Source organism: Notechis scutatus, chromosome 6, assembly GCF_049901735.1.
Source record: "Notechis scutatus isolate UNSWTSFEM ecotype Mainland chromosome 6, rNotScu1.2, whole genome shotgun sequence".
Lineage (NCBI taxonomy): Eukaryota > Metazoa > Chordata > Lepidosauria > Squamata > Elapidae > Notechis > Notechis scutatus.
In genome coordinates this window covers 81,356,194-81,370,043 of record NC_142014.1, presented here as the reverse complement: position 1 = coordinate 81,370,043, position 13,850 = coordinate 81,356,194, and the positions used below count along the sequence as shown (strand labels likewise).

Sequence of the window (13,850 nt, the reverse complement as noted above, 5' to 3'; positions counted from 1 at the left end):
ACAGGGAGGGCAGGAAAACACCTGATGTGATTCCCATCTTCAAACAAGGAAAAAAAAGAAAAAAGAGGGGGAAATGAATCCGGGAAACTACAGAGGCGGAGCCTGAGGCCGCCCGTCATCCCTCCGATGGAGAGTCAACAGCCCCCAGGTCTGGAGGTGGCTGAAGAGGAAGAGGAGGAACAGCCGGGTCCAAGGCCTGACGCGTGGATGTGAAAAAGGCAGAGAGGAGAGGAGAGAGCAGTGGAAATCTATGGGCCGGCCCTCGGGACGGAAGAGCCACCGCTGCTAGTTGAGCTCTGGGGATAAAAGGCAGGGGGCGGAGATGAATAGATGTGGCAGACAACTATCCATCTCCCGGACGGACGGACGGACGTGTTAGCCTGGGGTGTGAGAGAAACTTTTCGCTGGCGCTCCTAATAAAGGAATCTTTTGAGTTCACGTCGGAAGGTTTGTGGTGTTTGGGGAGCCGGGTTAGAACAGTGGGCTTCCCTCCCTCCCCGCCACCCCGTCAGGCTCACACGCATACCGGACTCACATCGTTGGCCACACCGGTGTGGACGAGGTCGCGCAGGAATTTCATGATGCTGCAGTTGGCGTCCCGGTGATCCAAGGTGGTGGCGGCGATGGCCCACTGGAGGATGGGGAGAATCACCTGGCTACGCAGAAGGGTGAGGGGGCTGCGTTGGATGAACCTGCCGTGGGCGGAGGAAGGAAGCGGGGGGGGGGAGGGAGTTATAACATGTTTCTCAATGCAGCCTTGTGAGTATTTGTGGGGGAGGGGTGTTGCAAATTAAGGGGGGCAACGAGAAGGCTCAGTGGAATCCCTTCAGCTGCCTCTGGGCTCAACCCTGAAGCTCTTCTCTGTCTGTCTGTCTGTCCATCCGTCCCTCCCTCCCTCTGTCCTCCTTCCATCTCTCTGGATGTCCCTCCATGCATCCATCCATCTGTCCATCTATCCAGGTCTGTCCGTCTGCCCACCCCTCACTCCCACCCTGCATCCATCTCTTCTATCCATCCGTCATTACATCTATCATGTATCTCTGTGTCTGTCCATCCATCCATGCACATCTGTCTCTACCTATGTCTTAATGTCTCTCTCTATTTCCCTCTCTGTCTATCTATCTCTATCTATCATCTATGTATTTATCGCTCTATCTATCATCTATCTGTTGCTCTATCAATCTATCTATATATCTATCTATCTCTATCATCTATCTACAGTATATCATCTATGTATCTATCGCTCTATCATTCTATCATCTATGTATCTATGTATCTATCTACAGTATCTCTAATCTATCTGTCTCTATTTATCTAATGTATCTATCTATCTATCTATCTATCTATCTGTCTGTCTGTCTATCTATCTACAGTATCTCTAATCTATCTATCTATCTATCTACCCTGTTTCTCCAACAATACGGCCTCCCCCAATAGGAAGTCCCAGCATGTTTTATAGGCATGAAATGAAATTAAGCCCCTCCCCCAAATTAAGGCCTATATTAAAACATGCGAAATGGGAGAATGGTGGGGGGGGCTTGCCGATAGGAAGTACTTTTGTTGCACACCCAGATATGGTGCTGCCTGCGTTGACCCTGATACGAAGTGGCCCACCAACGCCGAGGTCAACATCCAAGCCATCACCGCCCGCCCGCCCAAAGATGCAAGGGAGGGGGAATTAAGTCACTCCCGAAAAGAAGGGCCTAGCCATTTTTCGGGGCTCAAAAAAAAAAAAGACCCGGCCTTATTATATGAGAAACACGTATCTATCTATCTATCTATCTATCTATCTATCTATCTATCTATCTATCTATCTATCATCTATCTATCTATCTATCTATCTATCTATCTATCTTAGTATCTCTAATCTATCTATCTATCTATCTATCTATCATCTATCTATCTATCTATCTATCTATCTATCTATCTATCTATCTATCTATCTATCTATCTATCTAACTATGTCTTCCTGTCTGTCTATCTATCTATCTACTGTATCCCTATCTATCTATCTATCATCTATCTATCTATCTATCTTAGTATCTCTAATCTATCTATCTATATATCTATCATCTATCTATCTATCTATCTATCTATCTATCTATCTATCTATCTATCTCTAATCTATCTATCTATCTATCTATCTATCTATCTATCTATCTATCTATCTATCTATCTATCATCTATCTATCTATCTATCTATCTATCTATCTATCTATCTATCTATCATCTATCTATCTATCTATCTATCTATCTATCTATCTATCTATCTATCTATCTATCTATCTATCTATCTATCTATCTATCTATCTATCTATCTATCTATCTATCTATCTCTATCTATCTATCTATCATCTATCTATCCATCTATCTATCTATCTATCTATCTATCTATCTATCTATCTATCTATCTCTAATCTATCTATCTATCTATCTATCTATCTATCAATCAATCAATCATATCTATCTATCGTATCTTTATTTATCTATCTAGTCTCTCTCTCATCTATTTAGCCTTCTATCCCTCTAGCTATCCAGCTATCTCTCTGCCTATCTACCTCCCTGTCTCTCTGCTCACCCCCTATTCATCCTTCCCTCCCTCCCTCCCTCCCTTCTATTTATCCATCTACCATTCTGTATCACCCACCCTTTATCATCTGTCTTTATATCCGTCCATCCATCCACCCACCTCTGTCTCTCTCCAATTCCTCTTTTTCTACCCCTCTCTCTCTTTATCTGCCACTATCATCCCTCCCTGCCAAGGGACCTTCTCAAAGGGCTTCCGCTGCTCTGCTCCTCCCCATCTTAGGTCCAACGAAGTTTGCGCTAAACCCAACATCCAAACCACGAAAGGGCCCAGGTGGGAGGGTACCTGGTGGCCAGCCGGAAGAGGTCATCCACCGTGTCCGGGTGGTTCTGGAGGCCGTTGGGTTGTTCAAGCAGCCGGAAAGTGGGGACACACAGCGCCTGGGAAGGCAAAGGAGGTGGCGACAAGAGGAGGCGAGCTCCCGGGTCCCTCCCAAGGGTCCGACAGGAGGGTCTTTCTCTGAGCGTCCAGCACCCCCAAAGATGCCCCCCTGGCCCTTTCCATCTCTATGGTTGGGCTCACACTGAAGGCCAGGAGAGGCTGAAACGGGCTCAGGCTATGGAACGAGTGATATTTATGTGCATCCGGCCTTTATCATATCAACAAACAACTCACGGCAGTGAACATTCCCAATATGGCTTCCAATTTCCCCCACAACAACAACCTTGTGAAGTGGGGCTGGGATGTGAGAGAGGGAGTGGCCAAAGGTCTGCCAGCTGACTTTCATGGCTAAAGTGGGACTAGAACTCCCGTCTCCTGGTGAGTGGCCCAAAGTCCCCGGCTATTTTACAAGCTTAAAGTGGGACTAGAACTCCCCGTCTCCTGGTCACTGGCCCAAAGTCCCCCAGCTGAACTTCAAGCTTAAAGTGGGACTAGAACTCCCCGTCTCCTGGTGAGTGGCCCAAAGTCCCCCGGCTATTTTACAAGCTTAAAGTGGGACTAGAACTCCCCGTCTCCTGGTCACTGGCCCAAAGTCACCCGGCTATTTTACAAGCTTAAAGTGGGACTAGAACTCCCGTCTCATGGTCACTGGCCCAAAGTCCCCAGCTGAACTTCAAGCTTAAAGTGGGACTAGAACTCCCGTCTCCTGGTCACTGGCCCAAAAGTCACCCAGCTATTTTACAAGCTTAAAGTGGGACTAGAACTCCCGTCTCCTGGTGAGTGGCCCAAAGTCCCGGCTATTTTACAAGCTTAAAGTGGGACTAGAACTCCCCGTCTCCTGGTCACTGGCCCAAAGTCACCCGGCTATTTTACAAGCTTAAAGTGGGACTAGAACTCCCCGTCTCCTGGTGAGTGGCCCAAAGTCCCGGCTATTTTACAAGCTTAAAGTGGGACTAGAACTCCCGTCTCCTGGTCACTGGCCCAAAGTCACCCGGCTATTTTACAAGCTTAAAGTGGGACTAGAACTCCCCGTCTCCTGGTCACTGACCCAAAGTCACCCAGCTATTTTACAAGCTTAAAGTAGGACTAGAACTCCCCGTCTCCTGGTGACTGGCTCAAAGTCACCCGGCTATTTTACAAGCTTAAAGTGGGACTAGAACTCCCGTCTCCTGGTCACTGGCCCAAAGTCACCCAGCTATTTTACAAGCTTAAAGTAGGACTAGAACTCCCCGTCTCCTGGTGACTGGCTCAAAGTCACCCAGCTATTTTACAAGCTTAAAGTGGGACTAGAACTCCCGTCTCCTGGTGACTGGCCCAAAGTCACCCAGCTATTTTACAAGCTTAAAGTGGGACTAGAACTCCCCGTCTCCTGGTGACTGGCCCAAAGTCACCCAGCTATTTTACAAGCTTAAAGTGGGACTAGAACTCCCCGTCTCCTGGTGACTGGCCCAAAGACACCCAGCTATTTTACAAGCTCAAAGTGGGACTAGAACTCCCCGTCTCCTGGTCACCGGCCCAAAGTCCCCCAGCTATTTTACAAGCTTAAAGTGGGACTAGAACTCCCCATCTCCTGGTCACTGGCCCAAAGTCACCCAGCTGACTTTCAAGCTTAAAGTGGGACTAGAAGTCCCCGTCTCCTGGTCACTGGCCCAAAGTCACCCAGCTATTTTACAAGCTTAAAGTGGGACTAGAACTCCCGTCTCCTGGTCACTGGCCCAAAGTCACCCAGCTGACTTTCAAGCTTAAAGTGGGACTAGAACTCCCCGTCTCCTGGTGACTGGCCCAAATTCCCCCAGCTATTTTACAAGCTTAAAGTGGGACTAGAACTCCCCTCTCCTGGTCACTGGCCCAAAGTCACCCGGCTATTTTACAAGCTTAAAGTGGGACTAGAACTCCCGTCTCCTGGTCACTGGCCCAAAGTCACCCGGCTATTTTACAAGCTTAAAGTGGGACTAGAACTCCCCGTCTCCTGGTCACTGGCCCAAAGTCACCCGGCTATTTTACAAGCTTAAAGTGGGACTAGAACTCCCCATCTCCTGGTCACTGGCCCAAAGTCCCCAGCTATTTTACAAGCTTAAAGTGGGACTAGAACTCCCGTCTCCTGGTCACCGGCCCAAAGTCCCCCAGCTATTTTACAAGCTTAAAGTGGGACTAGAACTCCCGTCTCCTGGTCACCGGCCCAAAGTCCCCAGCTATTTTACAAGCTTAAAGTGGGACTAGAACTCCCCGTCTCCTGGTCACCGGCCCAAAGTCCCCCAGCTATTTTACAAGCTTAAAGTGGGAGTAGAACTCCCCGTCTCCTGGTGATTGGCCCAAAGTCACCCAGCTATTTTACAAGCTTAAAGTGGGACTAGAACTCCCCGTCTCCTGGTGACTGGCCCAAAGTCACCCAGCTATTTTACAAGCTTAAAGTGGGACTAGAACTCCCCGTCTCCTGGTGACTGGCCCAAAGACACCCAGCTATTTTACAAGCTCAAAGTGGGACTAGAACTCCCCGTCTCCTGGTCACCGGCCCAAAGTCCCCCAGCTATTTTACAAGCTTTAAGTGGGACTAGAACTCCCCATCTCCTGGTCACTGGCCCAAAGTCACCCAGCTGACTTTCAAGCTTAAAGTGGGACTAGAAGTCCCCGTCTCCTGGTCACTGGCCCAAAGTCACCCAGCTATTTTACAAGCTTAAAGTGGGACTAGAACTCCCCGTCTCCTGGTCACTGGCCCAAAGTCACCCAGCTGACTTTCAAGCTTAAAGTGGGACTAGAACTCCCCGTCTCCTGGTGACTGGCCCAAATTCCCCCAGCTATTTTACAAGCTTAAAGTGGGACTAGAACTCCCCGTCTCCTGGTCACTGGCCCAAAGTCACCCGGCTATTTACAAGCTTAAAGTGGGACTAGAACTCCCCGTCTCCTGGTCACTGGCCCAAAGTCACCCGGCTATTTTACAAGCTTAAAGTGGGACTAGAACTCCCCGTCTCCTGGTCACCGGCCCAAAGTCCCCCAGCTATTTTACAAGCTTAAAGTGGGACTAGAACTCCCCGTCTCCTGGTCACCGGCCCAAAGTCCCCCAGCTATTTTACAAGCTTAACGTGGGACTAGAACTCCCCGTCTCCTGGTCACCGGCCCAAAGTCCCCCCCAGCTATTTTACAAGCTTAAAGTGGGAGTAGAACTCCCGTCTCCTGGTCACCGGCCCAAAGTCCCCCAGCTATTTTACAAGCTTAAAGTGGGACTAGAACTCCCCGTCTCCTGGTCACCGGCCCAAAGTCCCCCAGCTATTTTACAAACTCAAAGTGGGACTAGAATTCCCGTCTCCTGGTCACCGGCGCAAAGTCCCCCAGCTATTTTACAAGCTTAACGTGGGACTAGAACTCCCCGTCTCCTGGTGACTGGCCCAAAGTCACCCAGCTATTTTACAAGCTTAACGTGGGACTAGAACTCCCCGTCTCCTGGTCACTGGCCCAAAGTCACCCGGCTATTTTACAAGCTTAAAGTGGGACTAGAACTCCCCGTCTCCTGGTGACTGGCCCAAAGTCACCCAGCTATTTTACAAGATTAAAGTGGGACTAGAACTCCCCGTCTCCTGGTGACTGGCCCAAAGTCACCCAGCTATTTTACAAGCTTAAAGTGGGACTAGAACTCCCCGTCTCCTGGTGACCGGCCCAAAGTCACCCAGCTGCCTTCAATGCATAAGGCAGAGAACTAGAACTCCCTATGCCTTGGGGATTGGCCCAAAGTCGCCCAACTGGCTTTCGTGCCTAAGGCAGAAGTAGAACTTATCGTCTCCCTCTTTCTAGCCCGGTGCTTTAACCACTAGACCAGGGGTGTCCAACCTTGGCAACTTTAAGACTTGTGGACTTCAACTCCCAGAATTCCTCAGCCAGCAAAGCTGGCTGAGGAATTCTGGGAGTTGAAGTCCACAAGTCTTAAAGTTGCCAAGGTTGGACACCCCTGCACTAGACCAATCTGGCCGCCTGGGCAATCGGATGGGTTTATCGGCTGAACTGCTTTATTTGAACAGGATAGGAGCTGGAAGGGAACCTTGGAGGTCTTCTAGTCCAGCTCCCTCCTCAAGCAGCAGAACCGAAACAATCTCAGACGGGTGTCCAGTCTCTTCTTCAAAACCTCCAGTGATGGAGCATCCCCCAATTTCTGAAGCTACCCCCGAGCTCTGTGAAGGGGGCCTCCTCCAACCGGTGGTGGGATGGATGAGGGGCCGAGGACGCCTGGCCCAGGGAGGGAGTTCTAGCCTCCCACTCTGCCCAGTCTCCGGTACCACCTTACCTACCTACCTACCTGCAGCATGTCGAGCAGCCCCTGCCTGCAGCCCTCTTCCATGCCATACTCGTCCACGAGGATGCTGCCCAGGTAGAGGAAACAGGAGTGCTGGTGTTCCTGGTAGACGTTCACCATCTGCCAAGGAGAGGAGCCGGAGTCTCAAGGGAGGAGGGGACCCACCAAGGCAAGCCAGCGAACAAAAGGGGGAGGCGAACGAGGGGCCCCCCCGCAACGGGAGTGGGAACAAGGCTCCGGGCCCACAGGCTCAGCAGCTGACGGAGCTGGCAGCAAAGTTGGACGGGAGTCAGGAGGTTGGGGAGGAACCTGGGCCGGGTCTGGAGGCTGAGGAAGGCCCGGAGGAGGGAGGAAGAGGAAGGGAAGGGGAAGGAAGGAGGAAGGGAAGAAAAGGAAAGAAGGGAAGGGAAGGAAAGGAAAGAAGGGAAGGGAAGGAAAGGAAAGGAAAGGAAAGAAGGGAAGGGAAGGAAAGGAAAGAAAAGGAAAGAAGGGAAGGGAAGGAAGGGAAGGGAAGGAAGAAAAGAAAAGAAAGAAAAGAAAAGAAAAGAAAGAAAAGAAGAAAGAAAAGAAAAGAAAAGAAAAGAAAAGAAAGAAAAGAAAAGAAAAGGAAGGAATGGTAGGGAAGGGAAGGAAAGAAAAGGGAAGGGAAGGGAAGGGAAGGGAAGGGAAGGGAAGAAAAGAAAAGAAAAGAAAAGAAAAGAAAAGGAAGGAATGGTAGGGAAGGAAAGGAAAGAAAAGGAAAGAAGGGAAGGAAGGGAAGGGAAGGAAAGGAAGGGAAGGAAGAAAAGAAAAGAAAAGAAAAGAAAAGAAAAGAAAAGAAAAGAAAAGAAAAGAAAAGAAAAGAAAGGAAGGAATGGTAGGGAAGGAAAGGAAAGAAAAGGAAAGAAGGGAAGGGAAGGGAAGGGAAGGGAAGGGAAGGGGAAGAAAAGAAAAGAAAAGAAAAGAAAAGAAAAGAAAAGAAAAGAAAAGAAAAGAAAAGAAAAGAAAAGAAAAGAAGAAGGAAGGAAAGGAATGGTAGGGAAGGGAAGGGAAGGGAAGGGATGTTGTAATGACGAGGCAGTCGAGGTGTTTGATCATGATCAACTGAATCATGATGATCTTTATTGGAGTCTAGTCTTGCATTTATACACATTTTTAATTATCCTCCAACATTGCTTAACTTTGGTTACTGCTTAACTCGTTACTGTTTAGCACAGTAATCCATACAATTAATTATCTCTAGGTAAAGTCTAACATATGTTGACTTCCTCTCTCTAAAGCTCCTTTAGATTAGTGACTTTGTTTGCCTGAGTTGTATTTGCTTGGAAACGTTCTTTACCTGAGGTTTGCCATCCGAGATTGGAACATTCCTGCAATTACAACTCTACAAAGGGAAGGGAAGGAAAGAAGGGAAGGGAAGGGAAGGAAGGGAAGGGGAAGGAAGGAAAGGAAAGGAAAGGAAAGGAAAGGAAAGGAAAGGAAAGAAGGGAAGGGAAGGGAAGGGAAGGAAGGGAAGAGGAAAGGAAAGGAAAGGAAAGGAAAGGAAAGGAAAGAAGGGAAGGGAAGGGAAGGGAAGGGAAGGGAAGGAAGGGAAAGGAAGGGAAGGATGGAAGGGCCGTGGTCGTAGGGCAGTGGTTAGAATGCAGTATGGCAGGTTAACTCACTGCCCATAGCCAGGAGTTCGATCCTGACCGGTTCAAGGTTGACCCAGCCTTCCATCCTTCCGAGGTCGGTAAAATGAGGACCCAGATCATTGGGAGGGACAAGAGGCTGACTCTGTAAACTGCTTCAAGAGGGCTGTAAAAGCGGTATATATAAGTCTAAGGGCTACTGCTATCCTTCCTTGAATGATTCTATTGGAGTATTTCTTTGATATTAGTGCAATTCTGGTCCCGTGTCTCCCTGCCCAGGGCGTAGAAAAAACGATTTCCCACGGAACCGGTCCCTGGTGCCCCAAAGATTAGGGACCACGGCCTTAAGGGCTGCAGAGAGCTCTCCAGGGTGGAGCAGAAGGTAGTAAGACAGGAGTCCTGCAGAAGCTGACTACACACCAGGATCGAGTCACTGGTAGAGCAAAATTCGGTATATTTATTTAAAACAAAACCTGTCTGACGGAATAATTCAATAATTTATCGGCAGGAGGAGGTGGGCGGGGAGCGAATCTCACCTGAGTGACCAGCGGCTGCAAAAGGGCTGCCGAGCCCTTGCCGACGCAGCGGACGGCAAAACGCAGGCACCGGCAGCAGCGTTCCACAATGCGGTTGTCGGCCCGGTGTTTGTTCAGGGTTTCTGACAGCACCGGCCAAATCTGGAGAAGACCACAAGGAACGTCAACAGGGGTGAAGAGCGTCCGACTTTGAAGGCTTGCGGACTTCCACTCCCAGAATCCCCCCGGGGAAGCATCCTTTAAGATGGGTGGACTTCCACTCCCAGAATTCCCCACCCGGGGTCAACTCATAAAATATTTCTAGGGTCTTTTGGGAGTTGGTAGCAGAAAGGGAGGAAGGGGGCAGCGGTGCAGCAGCTTGGACACAAGTGCATGCCATCAATGTTTCCAAAGATAGTAACTAGGCGACTGAAGTTTCTGCCGTGCAAAATTCTAACTGGAGAGCTTGATTGGTGACTCTGGGCTATGGATGTGTCCCATTGGAGGATATGAATTACGATACACATCCAGGGGGTGAGGGGGGAAGACCAGGGTCAAGGGTGACAATGAATGAAGTGCCTCAGAGTCAGCTACACCCAGGCAGTGCCGGCATGTCTACTCCTAATAAATCATTTTGAAGTTTTGGAAGTTTGGCTCAAGACTTATGATTTAAATGGGGGGTGGGGGGTTTGTAACTGCCGGAATCCTGACATAAAATATTTCTATGGCTGTTTTAGAGTTGCCAACAGAAAGGGAGGTGGAGGGAAAGGGGTTTGAAAGAGCAGTGAGGTAGCTTGGAAATCGAAAGTGCTTTCCATACATAAGTTTTTCAGAGATACGAACTAGGTGACTGAAGTTTCTGCGGTGCAAAAATCTAACTAGGAAACCTGATTGATGACTCTGGGCTATGGATGTATCCCATTGGAGGATATGAATTACGATACACCCAGGGGGTGAGGGGGGAAACCAGGGTCAAAGGTTACAATGAATTATGTGTCTCAGAGTCGGGTAACTGTTACCCCCAATTAAATCCTGAGTCTCGAGCCCAACTTCCAAAACTTCAAAAGGATTTATTGGGAGTTAACATGCCGGCACTGCCTGGGTGTAGCCGACTCTGAGACGCATCATTCATTGTCACCCTTGACCCTGGTTTCCCCCCTCACCCCCTGGGTGTATTGTAATCCATATCCTCCAATGGGACACCTCCATAGCCCAGAGTTATCAATCAGGCTCTCTCCAGTTTAGAATTCTGCATGGCAGAAACTTCGGTCACCTTATAACTATCTTTTGAAAACGTTTATGGAATTCACTTTTGGTTTGCAAGCTGCCGCACTGCTCCCCTCTCCCTTTCTGTTGGCTTAAAAAGACCACAGAAATATTTTATGAGTTGACCTCCAGCATGCTTTAAGATGGGGGGGGACTCCAACTCCCACAATTCCCTATTTCATCCAGATAAGTGTTGAGGTTGGGGATTCTGGGAGTTGGATGTCCACAAAGTTGGCGAGGTTGGAGATCCCAGCCGTGAACGACGGACGGAAACAAACCCTCCAACGCCGGAACGGGCACTTTAATTTTACCCAAGATGGAAAATGAAAAACTGGGACTGTTGTGGAGGAATGAACCAAGAGGGTTGTGAAGGTGCGTAGGCACACACACACACACACACACAAATTGAACACAAAAATAGCAGTCACTTTCAAAATAAAAAGCAATCCAGGCAGCCTAGAATGGGCCAGCTGTGGCCTGGGGGGCCATAAAATGCCCAGGTTTGCTCTTATACAACCCGTGGGACTTTCTCTCCAACCTGGAGCCCTTCGGTGTTGGACTCCCAACTCCCCCCAAAAACCCCACCTCAACACTTCTGGCCCTCTTCTGGGTTCCCAGGAGCGAGGGTGGGACCCAAGGCCCTGCCTGCTTACCTCTTGGATGACTTTTTGACAGGGGTGCGTCTGTCCGTTTTCTACAATGGGGTTGGTGTGCCTGGAAGGGAAAAAGAAAATGAAAAGGAGAAGGGAAGGGAACGCTCCGGGATGGGAAGCCGGTTTCAACAAGGCAGGGACTGGGGGGGACCCCCTGGGTGCTCTCTGAGCTGGGTGGTTTCCTTGCAGACGATTCGTGACCCAACTAGGGAACAGCATCAGTGCTAGAAGGGAGTCGGGTTTGTGGAGAGGAGGAGGAGGAGGGGGAGGAGGAGGAGGAGGAGGAGGAAGAGGGGGGGGGAAGGAGGGAGGGGGAGGAGGAAGAGGGGGAGGAAGAGGAAGAGGGAGGAGGAGCGGGGAGGAGGAGGAAGAGGAGGAGGAGGGGGGAGGAGGAGGAGGGAAGAGGAGGAGGGGAGGAGGGGGAGGAGGAAGAGGAGGAGGGGAGGAGGAGGGGGTGAGGAGGGGAGGGAGGAGGAGGAGGAGAGGAGGAGAGGAGGAGGAGGAGGGGAGGAGGAAGACTGTGGGGTCTTTGGTGGCCTCTGAGCTTGATTGCTTTCTTGCAGACGTTTCACGACCCAACTAGGCGACATCATCAGTGGCAGAACGGAGTGGGCTTGGCTCTCTGCTGATGTACAAGTGGTTTACCCTGTCATCAGCATCTTCTTGGGCTGCTGTTCACTGCTAGCTTCGCCGTTGGAATTAGTGATTCCTTGAATCGAGCACTAAGCAATGCCTCACTCAAGGAAAGCTAATGTCTAAAACCGGGATAATGTCTAAAACATCATTTCTAAAAACCGGGAAAGTCTCCTTAGGGCAGTGATGGTGAACCTTTGGGTTGTGGTGTGCCGAAAGCGCAGGCGTGTGCCGCCACCCACCATGCAATGCACCTCCCCTGCGCGTGCAACACCCCACCCTCTTACCTGCAACTGCGCATCCATGCGCATCCCAGCTGATTTTCGGCCCGTTGGGAGGCCATTTTCTCCCTCCTGGGGGCTCGAGGGAAGCCTCTGCAGCCTCGAGAGGCCGAAAAAGAGGCTTTCTGGAAATACCCCAAGTGCTGAAACGGGCCCGTTTTTCGGCCTCCAATGGCTGCAGAGGCTTCCCTCGAACCTCCGGGAGGGTGAAAACAGCCTCAAATGGGCCGAAAATCAGCTGGCAGGCGCGCGCGCATGCGCAGTGCAGGTAAGTTTGGCTGGGGCTCACGTGCCCGCACAAGTGGCTCTGCATGCCACCTGTGGCACGTGTGCCATAGGTTCACCATCACGGCCTTAGGGCAAACCGTTGAAGACACGCTGCCATTAAGACACGGGGGGCGTCAAAGAAGCTATTGCCCCGGCATTCGGACACCCCACCCCATCCCAACTCCAGGTGCTTACCTAAATATGACAGCGAGGCGGTCCAGGGGCACGGTGGGGTCAGAGGAGAGGCCGTTGCTCGGCTCCTGAGATAGCAGCTGAAGAAGAGAGGGGTGGACATGCAGGGCCATCCCAGGTGGGGAAAAGTTTCTTTTATTTCAATAACTTTTTAAATTTTGTTCAAAATACATACATTCAATTCATCTTCCATTTAATGGCGCGTCGTCTGGATACAAAAATCTTGTGCCGTAACAATTAAATTTGACAACCATATTCATTATTTTAATATTAATTCTCTATTCTTATCTTATTCTTGTCGTGCATAAGCGTGCATAAGCGTGCATAAGCGCACCAACGTGCCTACCGTCCCTGTCCTATTGTTTCTCTTATTCTTTTATTTTTCTTATATGTAACCATTTCATGTATTCACAACTATGTATACATTTATACTTATTATCTTGTAAACAATTGGCAAATCAAATAAATAAAAATAAATAAATATTGGTATACAAATTATTTCTATTATTTGCACATTCGTCTTCTTAACGTATTCAATTCTAGTAACATTTTTTTTAAGTATTTTTCCCTGGCCTAACAATTATTTCTAGCTTTTGTATTTTTATCTCTAGCCACTGATAAAATAGTTCCCATATCTGATAATATTCAGTTTGTTCCTTCTTTTCAACTGCAAGTGTTAATCTGTCCATTTCTGCCCATTCTAATATTTTCCTTAATCACATTCTCTTCTGTTGGAATCTTTTTCATTTTTTTCCAATTTTGTGCAAATACAATTCTAGCTGCAGTCGCTCCATGGAAAGGAAAGTTTATTTATTTCAGACGTTTATTAACCCCCCTCTATCTCTAACTGCAAATATCCAAATCCCAAAGATTCCAAATAACTCCAAATATCCAAATTCAGTCCTGGTGTATATGTTAGCTCTTGATCCATCCTATCCCTCCAAAGACTTCAGCAACAGAGGGGTCAATGTCTGGAATACTCTACCCGACTCTGTGGTTTCTTCCCCAAACCCCAAAAACTTTAACCTTAGACTGTCTACTATTGACCTCACCCTTTTCCTCAGAGGTCTGTAAGGGGCGTGCATAAGCGCATCAACGTGCCTACCGTCCCTGTCCTATTGTTTCTTTTATTTTTCTTATAAGAATCTATCTCATGTATTCATAACTATGTTTATTCTTATAC

At 48.8% G+C, this 13,850-nt stretch overlaps 2 protein-coding genes across 2 annotated transcripts in view; one reads left to right on the top strand and one right to left on the bottom strand.

The window, feature by feature from the left end:
- Window positions 1–13,850, bottom strand: part of TNPO3 (transportin 3) — a 57,168-nt gene that overhangs the window by 8,403 nt on the left and 34,915 nt on the right. The window contains exons 15-20 of the mRNA XM_087968967.1: window positions 12,671–12,747; window positions 11,295–11,355; window positions 9,397–9,537; window positions 7,254–7,370; window positions 2,873–2,967; window positions 536–692 (exon numbers count right to left, since the gene is read on the bottom strand). Of these exons, the coding sequence (XP_087825093.1) occupies window positions 536–692; window positions 2,873–2,967; window positions 7,254–7,370; window positions 9,397–9,537; window positions 11,295–11,355; window positions 12,671–12,747 (648 nt within the window). The remainder of the gene's footprint in view (window positions 1–535; window positions 693–2,872; window positions 2,968–7,253; window positions 7,371–9,396; window positions 9,538–11,294; window positions 11,356–12,670; window positions 12,748–13,850) is intronic.
- Window positions 931–2,494, top strand: LOC148130271 (uncharacterized). Its single transcript, XM_087969080.1, has 3 exons — window positions 931–1,034; window positions 1,757–1,963; window positions 2,041–2,494. The coding sequence occupies exons 1-3, from the start codon at window positions 931–933 to the stop codon at window positions 2,492–2,494; spliced, it is 765 nt and encodes a 254-aa protein (XP_087825206.1).